Source organism: Trypanosoma cruzi, genomic scaffold, assembly GCF_000209065.1.
Source record: "Trypanosoma cruzi strain CL Brener 1047053516699 genomic scaffold, whole genome shotgun sequence".
Taxonomy (NCBI): Eukaryota; Euglenozoa; class Kinetoplastea; order Trypanosomatida; family Trypanosomatidae; genus Trypanosoma; species Trypanosoma cruzi.
The window spans coordinates 134,202-143,160 of record NW_001849572.1 but is presented as its reverse complement, the minus strand read 5'-3'; the positions used below and the strand labels follow the sequence as shown (position 1 = coordinate 143,160).

The 8,959-nt window shown below is 54.7% G+C and overlaps 4 protein-coding genes and 1 pseudogene across 4 annotated transcripts, besides 12 other annotated features; 1 reads left to right on the top strand and 4 right to left on the bottom strand.

The window, feature by feature from the left end:
* On the top strand, positions 1-1,228 carry Tc00.1047053508157.50 (trans-sialidase, putative; the record flags this gene model as incomplete). The annotated part of the gene is made up of 1 exon (XM_800690.1): positions 1-1,228. A coding segment is annotated over one exon (1,228 nt), but the record flags the coding sequence as incomplete, so codon positions are not given.
* Positions 1-1,885: a sequence feature (heterozygous, Esmeraldo-like haplotype).
* Positions 1,276-1,307: a microsatellite.
* Positions 1,358-1,405: a sequence feature (A-rich).
* Positions 1,467-1,506: a microsatellite.
* On the bottom strand, positions 1,546-1,965 carry Tc00.1047053508157.40 (uncharacterized protein; the record flags this gene model as incomplete). Its single annotated transcript, XM_800689.1, has 1 exon — positions 1,546-1,965. The coding sequence occupies one exon, from the start codon at positions 1,963-1,965 to the stop codon at positions 1,546-1,548; it is 420 nt and encodes a 139-aa protein (XP_805782.1).
* Positions 1,886-2,548: a sequence feature (areas not merged during assembly with more than two copies in the genome that could not be assigned to a particular haplotype).
* Positions 2,549-3,092: a sequence feature (haploid, Esmeraldo-like haplotype).
* Tc00.1047053508157.30 (uncharacterized protein) lies at positions 2,584-2,937 on the bottom strand (the record flags this gene model as incomplete). The annotated part of the gene is made up of 1 exon (XM_800688.1): positions 2,584-2,937. One exon carries the CDS (start codon positions 2,935-2,937, stop codon positions 2,584-2,586), a length of 354 nt encoding a protein of 117 aa, XP_805781.1.
* Positions 3,093-3,391: a sequence feature (areas merged during assembly that could not be assigned to a particular haplotype. This can correspond to areas where the two haplotypes were merged or to regions with more than two copies in the genome that were merged during assembly.).
* Positions 3,392-4,714: a sequence feature (areas not merged during assembly with more than two copies in the genome that could not be assigned to a particular haplotype).
* Positions 4,715-5,002: a sequence feature (haploid, Esmeraldo-like haplotype).
* Positions 5,003-5,474: a sequence feature (heterozygous, Esmeraldo-like haplotype).
* On the bottom strand, positions 5,347-6,591 carry Tc00.1047053508157.20 (mucin-associated surface protein (MASP), putative; the record flags this gene model as incomplete). Its single annotated transcript, XM_800687.1, has 1 exon — positions 5,347-6,591. One exon carries the CDS (start codon positions 6,589-6,591, stop codon positions 5,347-5,349), a length of 1,245 nt encoding a protein of 414 aa, XP_805780.1.
* Positions 5,475-6,366: a sequence feature (areas merged during assembly that could not be assigned to a particular haplotype. This can correspond to areas where the two haplotypes were merged or to regions with more than two copies in the genome that were merged during assembly.).
* Positions 6,367-8,959: a sequence feature (heterozygous, Esmeraldo-like haplotype).
* On the bottom strand, positions 7,062-8,099 carry Tc00.1047053508157.10 (annotated as a pseudogene).

The following is an 8,959-nucleotide window of genomic DNA, read 5'->3' as shown; positions in this document are numbered from 1 at the left end:
CGAAGTCAATGAGAAAGAAAAAGAAAAGGCCAGACTCCATCTTTGGCTGTCGGACAATACGCACATTGCTGATATTGGGCCGGTATCCGGGAAGGAAGAGGACGTCGCCGCCAGCTCCCTGTTGTACAAAAGTGGTGGAAGTGACGATAATAATGAGGAGAAGTTGATTGCACTGTACGAGAAGAAAGACGATATCGGAAGAACATCTGGCATGGTCTCTGTGCGTCTGACTGAGCAGCTGCAGCGGGTGAAGAAGGTGCTGGCGACCTGGAAGGAAGTGGACGAACGTATCTCCAAGCTGTGTGCCACTTTACTTGCTCAGGAGGATACCTCACCTGGCAATGCCCGCACTACTGATGGTAAGATCACGGATGGGCTGGTTGGCTTTTTGTCCGGCAACTTCTCTGAGAACACATGGAGGGACGAGTACCTCGGGGTGAACGCAACAGTAAATAATAAAGGTGGGGCTGCAAAGGCGGAAGATGGTGTGACGTTCCAGGGAGCGTGGGCGGAGTGGCCCGTTGGCAGGCAGGGGGAGAATCAGCTGTACCACTTTGCGAACCACAACTTCACTCTTGTGGCGACGGTGTCCATCGACAAGGTGCCGAAGGAAGATACCTCCATTCCATTGTTGGGTGCAAAGATGACAGGTGCAGGGAATTCTGTATTTTTGGGACTGTCGTACGGCAAGGAAAAGAAGTGGCAGTTGCTGTCCGGTGACGAAACCCCTAAGGAGCACAGCAGCACTTTGGGGACAGAGAAAACTCAACACGTGGTAATTTTGCTACGGAACGGCAACCAGGGCTCCGCGTACGTCGATGGTAAGCGTGTGGGGAGTGCGTCGTGGAATTTGGATAATACGGATTCGAAAGAGATCTCCCACTTCTACATTGGAGGGGATGGAGGCAACGCGGACGACAAAGAAAGCCGAGGAGACGTGTCTGTGACGGTGAAGAACGTCCTGCTGTACAACCGCCCGTTGAATGACGCGGATATTTCTGCGCTCAACGCAAACAAAATTTCTATTCCAAAGACAATGGCAGGGGATACTTCTTCATCTGCGGTGTCTCGCCCGAATCGTCCTGCTGAAGATTTGGCGGAAGGAGCAAAGGGTGAAGGTACCGCTCGTGACGGTGGGGCGCATGGTGATGCCGGCACTTTGTGGGGGAGCAGACTGCTGCCATCGTTGCTTCTTCTGTTGGGACTGTGGGGGTTTGCCGCTCTGTGAGGAGTGACTGGCTGCCGCGTGGGACAATTGCGACCTCCACTGCACCGACACACACACACACACACACACACACACACACCTGGCAATGAATACCTCTTCTCAAATAACTCTTATTTACTTCTCCCCCTGTTTGCCTTGTTGTGCTTTATTAAGTTTTCGTTTTGTTGTGTTTTTTTTCTCTGTTTGCCTTAAAAAATTTTTATTGCTTTTTAAAAATTTCTTTGTTTTTGGTTGTGCGTTTTTCCTGTTTTTTTTTTTTTTGTTTTTTGTTTTTTTTTATCTCTCATCCCTCTTTTTTTTTGGTCATTTGTGGGCAATCACTGTGGACGTTTTTTCTTTTCTACTCTTCCCTCTTTAATTGTTTCTTCTGCACTCTTCCTGTGAGGGGTGCCGTGTGTTTCCCGCCCAACTGCTCCACTCGCACACCCACCGACACGCTCATGACGACGGCCCTGTGCGCCTCGCCTGCTGCACGCATGAGGAGGGGCCGCGACGAACGGCGCGCTGAGGGAGCCGTGACGTGTGGGCGTGCGACGAGGGCCTGTGGGGCGGAGCACACATTTCTTTCCCTCTTGTTTTGTTTTCTTTTTTGCGGCCAGGGCGGGCAGACACCCGCAGCGCCACACGCACACAGCCACACCCTGCCGCCGTGTTTTTAAGATTTTTTGTTTCTTTTGTGTGGCTGTGTGTGTGCCGCTGCCACCGTGCATTATTGTTGAGTTCTCGCCGTACCACATGTATCGCTGCCATCCAGCTGTGCCTCTTGCTGTGCTGATGTGCTTCCCTGTGCTCTTCTTCTTTTTTGCTCCTCCAGCACACACACACACAAAAGTATTTGCACAGTGCTCTGCAGGAATGCTCTTGGCGACGGCGGGGCGTCGAATTGCGTATCCCGTGCTGAAATGGCGAGGCCGTTGCGTGTCTGCCTACGGTGGGATCACGGTGTCATTGTATGGATGCGTGTGGGTCGCTTTTTTTGCATTTGGTTGGATGCCGTCTGACGCGGCTGCACGATGCCCGCCTTATGTGAGGGTGCTGCCTGCTCTTGGGGTCATTCTTCTCTCCCCTCTGTTTTTGCTCTGCGGGTGCGTGCGTTGCTCGGTGTGTGCTGACGCGTGACGGACGGTGCCACGATGGCCTCCTCTGGCGATGACAGTCGCTGTGCTCTCGGCACACTTCCACACACACTTCCTTGTTTTTTTGTGGGTGTGATTGCAGCAGGGCATTGCTGCGAGCGTGATGGGGACCACGACGGCGCCACCCCTCGAGGAGCCCACACGCTCTGTTGGTTGTGGAGGGGCGAGGCGGTTTGACTGCAGCCCGACTGACAGAACCGCACAGTCGTTTCATTGCGGTCACTCCGTCGGCATCACCCGCCGCGGTGGTGCCCGCAAGAGCCGCAGCCCCGATGAAGATGGCCTCGTAGCTGTCGGGCAGCTCAGAACTTCCGGCCATTCGACCTTCAGGATTGTTGTTGCTGCTCGACTGTAGCAGCACCGGCCCGGCATGGTTCTTATGCAGGAGTGCAGGCACGAGAGTGACGTAGCAACGAGGCTCGTTGGCTTCAGTGACCTCCAACAGGCCTGCAGTGGGCGTGCCCGTGGCATGGTCTTCGTGGTGCGCCACATCTTGCCGTGCGAGCGCCTGTTGCTCGTGGCACCAACTGCGTGGAGACCACCGACTTCTGCCTGTACCCACCGTCGATGCATGGGGAGGCGGCGACGAGAATTCCGCTGCCGGGCGCTGCCGTCCCCAAGGAACCGCGACGCGTTTGCAGTCAAATGGGGATCTCCCCGGATCACATTCGCCTCTCATGCTGAGCAGCGAATTGCCGCCTGAGACGCTGTGAGCTGCAACGAGGCGTGCGTCTTCCAGCCGCGGCGTGCCCATGACACACTGGACGGCGTCAGACGATCGGCCCTTGAAGCGGCCTGCGCCTCTCTGCGACCGCATGACGCAGGCCGCTGAACGGACGGCCCGTCTCTCGCTGAGCATGCGTCTGGATCCGCTGCGCTGCCATTTGACTCCCCGGACGGCCGACCTCCCTGCGGGGTCTCCACCGCACAGCTGCTGGTTGCCTTGCACGGCCCTGCCGAGCGGAGTGTCTTTTCACCAAGCACGGCCACGGACATTTCTTCATTTCCCCGCCTGGCAGCAGCATCCCAATCGCCCACAAGAGTTCCTGCCGCCACAGACTCCCTCTCGGCGGTGGAGGCGCTCCGCCTTGGCCCGCTGGCGGTGCACGACGACGTCAGCGAGGGAATTTGCGCCGTGCCGCCTTCACTGGCGGATCGAGGTCGCACTGTTGGCTCCACATTTTCCCCATGGCACTGCGGAATCCCACGCAACGTGACAGCGGACGCTGACGCCGTCATGGCGCGATCCTTCCCGCATGACTGCGCCAATGCCTGGCACGTGGGCTTCCTCACCGCAGTCAGGCGACCGTACGGGAGGGATCTCCAGGAGGAAAAGGAAGACGCGCACACCGCATGACAGGCGCTCTTCGGTGTGGCGAGGACTCTCTTCCTGGTGTTGACCCCGACATCGCGCCCCGAGTTGCGGCACTGCGCGGATGCGATGCGACTCCTGCCCGCTCTTCGGCAGGCCTGCACGCGCCCTGCAGATTACAAGTAACTCTCTGTGTCGGTGGCGCCGCTTTCTCACCGAGGAGACCGGCCTGCCTCCGCCTCCGCCGGAACATCTTCCCGACGTGAACACCGCCACTCCTTGCCGACCAGCGAGCGGCGGATTAACGTCCTCCTGCCCAATCTTCGGCAGAGTGCACTCGCCCGTCCACAATATGAAGGCACATGCCCGACATACTCAGCCTGGCGTTCCGATAGTTGAGAAGGTCTCCCATGCGGCTGCCACAATAGCGCCGCCGCCATATCGAGAGGCGCCTTAAGAACAGGTCGCCCCCGAAAATGCCAAGCGTATCAACGGGCAAAAAACGGACAAAGTACCTCTGCAAGCTCCAATGACAACCATAGCCCTCCAGCCACTTCGCTACTGCAGCCGCCACCAGCCGCTGAGCCGCCTGATGGTCCACGGGAGGCCCTGCCGCACATGATGTGGGATAACCCCTCTCGCACGATAGCACCGTTTTAGGCGGAAGAACTGGCCACGTTTCTACGGACAGTCCTCAGCCTATCAGCGAATAGTGGCCGCAACGTATAACAAAAAGAAAAATTTCATTTATTCTCAGTAGAAAAAAACTTCATCGTTACAGTCACAATTTTCACACAATGAATTCATTGCGTAATGCCGCTCTGAGCTGCAATACTTCCTGGCATCATCCAGGTCCCTTGTCGAAACATTGATGCAGATAGGCGCCCATCCATTCCTCACGATGACGGTGTATGTCTGCGACGCACCCTCTGCTCCAAAAGGGCACGTCATTCGCCACAGCCGAGATCAACTTGGCGCTGGCGGCACGCATCGCCTTGTCAGAGGGAGAAAGGGTACGTCAGGGTGACGGCAAAGCACCCGCATGCACAGCACATCACAGACATCATCACAAGCAGAAGTAACAGCAGCGCTGGTGGCTGCGGGGTGACGTGGATCAACTGACGCATGGCACGCGTATAGAAAACCTGGTGGCCCGACAAGAATACAAGAGGGTGACACTTTTGAAACAATGAAACAATATGAGAATATAAGAAGAGAAGATAAAAGTGTCCGCAGTCATCATACACACACACACGCAGCCCGCGGAATGGGTGCACTCAACCTCAAAACAATGAAAAACAAAACAAAAAATGGAAAAACAAGAGCCGTGTGACAACCAGCGCACACACTTTCTCATTGCTCCCGTAAAGCAAAACACACACACACACAGGGAGAGAGAGAGAGGTCGCCCACTCAATGCAATAAAAACAAAACAGAAACAGTTACGGTGCTCCGCCCATGCAGCCAGGCAGGACGGCGGCGGTGCGTGTCGTGCAAAAGAGAGCACCAACGGGCCTGCATGGGTGTGCATGCATATATACAATGGGCACATTATGTGTGTGCTTCGTGGGATGAGGTGAGGGCGAGAGTCCATGCAAGGGGACACACACAGAGAGTGAGTGAAAGACGAGTGTGTGTGCGGGCGGTGCACGGCTCTCTCTCGCTCACTCTCACGCGGCCACCACCGCAGCAGCAGCAGCACACGCAACAAGAAGAAGAAGCAAAAGAGGGGAGGTGGTGTGGGAGACCGCGTTGCTGCTCTCACGTTCACCAGGCGTCGTATCATTTTTTTTGGCGACGGTGGTGGCTGTTGTTTCTGCTCTTTGTGGTTCGGCCTCACTGGCTGTAGGAGCATCGTTGGTATTACCAGTTTCGGGGCTGCTGTTGTGTTCTTTGGAGGTAGGCCGTTCATCGGTGTCATCATCCTTGCCCTCCTTTTCGTGGGCATCTCCACTGTCAATTGTAGAGATGGATGTTGCTGTTGTTTTTCCTGGGTTGTCGGTAACTGCATCCTTCATTAAATCCGCTGGGGCTTCTTCATGACGTTTTCGTTCTGGCAGTTGATCCCCTAAAGATGTTTCCAGTGCTTCGGACTCCGTTTTAGTTGTTAACGGCAAGTTTTCTAGCGGTTGATCTTTCTTATTCCGTGATTCCGTTGGCGCTGGTAGACCTCCCTTCCCTGGTGGATCGGCCGGCGTTTGTGTTATTTCTTGTGGTGCTGGTGGTGCAGGTTGGTTGCTGGAAGGACCTGTGGTTCCCATGTCACGCTGCTTTACACCTTCTCCAGCCGCACCACCACCAACAACTTGATTTCCTGCCTTTTCTATTGTATGAGACAACTGGTCATGTGCTTTGGTTATTGTATCCTCTTGTACCACCAATTCGGGCAACAAAGGCCTTGTAGACATTTCTTCTGACTTCGGGTCCTTTTCCGGGGATTTCCTGCTCTTAGCAGGTATCGGACCGCTGAGAGCATTTGAATCAACAACCTCGTTGAGAATAGAGGATGAGGACAAATCATCATGGGAACGAGAATCCGAATGACCACGAACACCTTCCCTGTCGTCACCGAAATTGTTAACAATACCTCCACTTCCACCAGAACCACCACCACCAGCAGTATCCGCATTTGAATTTTGACTTGACTGGGAATTAATGTCAGCGGTATTAGAAACGACTTCGTCATCCGAGGCTTCTGCAGCAGTGATGGGCAAAATAGAACGCATTGCCAGCCCGACATCAGTTTTATCACATCCGCTCGACAAATAAGACATTTTCCCTCCAAACCCTCCTGACGTCATGCAGACACCAACTGCGTTGTTTTCGTGATTAGTCGCATCAACTCCAGGAGTACCGCACCACAGCACGCAGAGGGCACACACCAGCAGCACACGGCCAGTCATCATCAATGCCATCACTCCTGTCACTTGCGTGTAGCCTTCAGCACAAACTAACAACACGTCAACGCAGAGTGAAAACAACACGAGAGACAAGTCACACAGCCACGCACAGCCAAAGTAACAAACGGCAGCATCCGCAGCACAACATGGGGCAGTTGGAATCGGTGCGATTGCAGAACACGCACACAAACACACAGCCCCGCAGCAATGAATCAGCAAGAAAAATAAACACAAGGCAATTAAAAAAAACACGAGTAAAAAACAGCAATTTTTTAAAAAGGTGAAAATACAAGAGACAAACAGATGCACAGAATGGCTCCAGTGTGCATGCACCAGCTCACACAGAAATGCTTCCACGCAAACAGTTGTGAGTGTGTCGTGCATATGAGTGTGTCTGGGATGCGTGCCAAGTGACGGATGTGGGGAGCAACAACATGGAGCACACAGCAGCGCAGCCAAAATAAATGAAGCAAAACACACAATCATTATTTTCTATTACTTATTACGCAATAAAACAAAAGAAGCTCTCAAAACATCCCGTGGTTGAGTGCTGGCTTTAATAGCCCGCATACACTTCTTCAGCCCACTGTCCCCTACGCAAGCGCAGCCAGAACAAGCAGTGGCAGGGTATGCAGACGGGTGTCATGGAAGCAGGCGTCAGTTCCCACACTGTTCTCCAGCGCGTTCTTTGTGGGCGCAGAGGAAAGGGGAGCCGGCATGCTTGCCGCCGTAGAATTTACTTCTCTGGAAGCAGTGTCGGTGGTGGTGTCGGCGGTGACCTCTTCGGCGCCTCCCGCTGCACCCCCGTCCTCGCCGGTCTGGGACAACTGAGTCGGTGGCGCAGCAGCAGTCTCTTCCTGCAGCTCCACTGGAGGGTCATGGGAGGAGTGGCCGCCGCCTTCTGTGAGCTCCGGGTCTGGTATAGATTCGGGTGCAGCAGAAGTAGAATGTGCAGCGCCTTGAAGTTCACCAGAGGGAGCGGGATCCGACGCTTGCGAGGCCGCAGCAGAAGGATCCGTCGTGGCCGCAGCGCCAGCAGCAGAATTAGCACCAGCGCCGCCCGGAGTTGCAGGTAGAGGAGGAGGAGGGGCACCAGTCGCAACCTCAACGACAGCAGAAGAAGATTCGGAATTTGTTGTGGAGGTGTCACCGGGAGCCTTCTGTTCTTGAGAGCCCAGAGGTTCTGCTTCCAAAGGTTTGGCCGGAACACTTACAACGGTGGCCGCTTTCGGCTCCACGTTACTTTCCCACCAACTCTTCACCGCGCTTGGAGTGGGCGCATCGACGTTGATCGTGAAGACACCATCATTCACAACTCCTTTGCTGCGCCTCTCAGCAGATTCGGACGCACATTTTCCGTCGCCCATGCCGCAAATCATCTGTCCCACACCACTATCTTCAACCGTGCAGTTGTACCACAATGACTTCCCAGGGAGTTGCCAACGCACGAGTTTATCCTTACCCGCACACTCTACATCCACCTGAAGCACCTGCGGCTCCTCCTCATCCCCCGCGGCAAACACGCACGAGCAGCAGCACAGCAGTGCCAGCACCAACACGACACAGAACACACGGCAAATCATTTTTTTTTTTTTTCTACTCTTACCAGCGCGTCTAGCTATACAATGCCATCTGAGTGCCGAAGAGGTGGTCGAGCAGCGACAAAAGTTTCCTGCTATGAAGCAACTGCCATTGAGAGAACTTTTCGGTGCGGAGGTCCTGTTCAATGCCAGCCGTTGGCGCACAGCCAAGGTGCCTGGACATTCTAGAAGCAGATGGTGCAAGGTTTCCTGCGGGCCAATTGGCGTGCTTGTGGAAGCTGGCTGATCCTGTGGTAGCAGAGATCGCCTCCTGGCACTTCTGTTTAGATGCCGTGTGGCGTCTGGGTTGTGTGCGCAGCGACTTCTGTGCTGTGCGGTGCTTCTCCGTGTGGGGAAAACCATATCACAGAAATCGCATTTGAGCTCGGGAAGCGGTGGAGGATGTTCCGGATGAAATGACCGACAGTGACTGACGAGATTCGAGAATCCCGTCAATGTAGAATCACAGTACGGACATTTCTCCTTCCGACGACGTGTGATGGTCCGTCTCCTTACTGGAGAGACGTCTTCCTCCCTTGCCGACGGGGGAACAGTGTCCGTCCCCGGTGCAGTTGGATCGTTGTTAGAGCGCATATATGCAGACTGTTCTGGTGAGATGTTGCAGAAACGGCATTGGTTCGTGCAATCTCTCACAGCCCAGTATAGTCGGCCCCAGAGCTCAGATTCGCCGCACCTTGCCCTTGCGAGGTGAACCAGTTCTTGACGGTGAAGAACTTCCTGAGTGATCAGGTCCTTACCGCTGAGATCTGATGGCCTTGTGCCGCAAAGCAAGTAGCGATGAG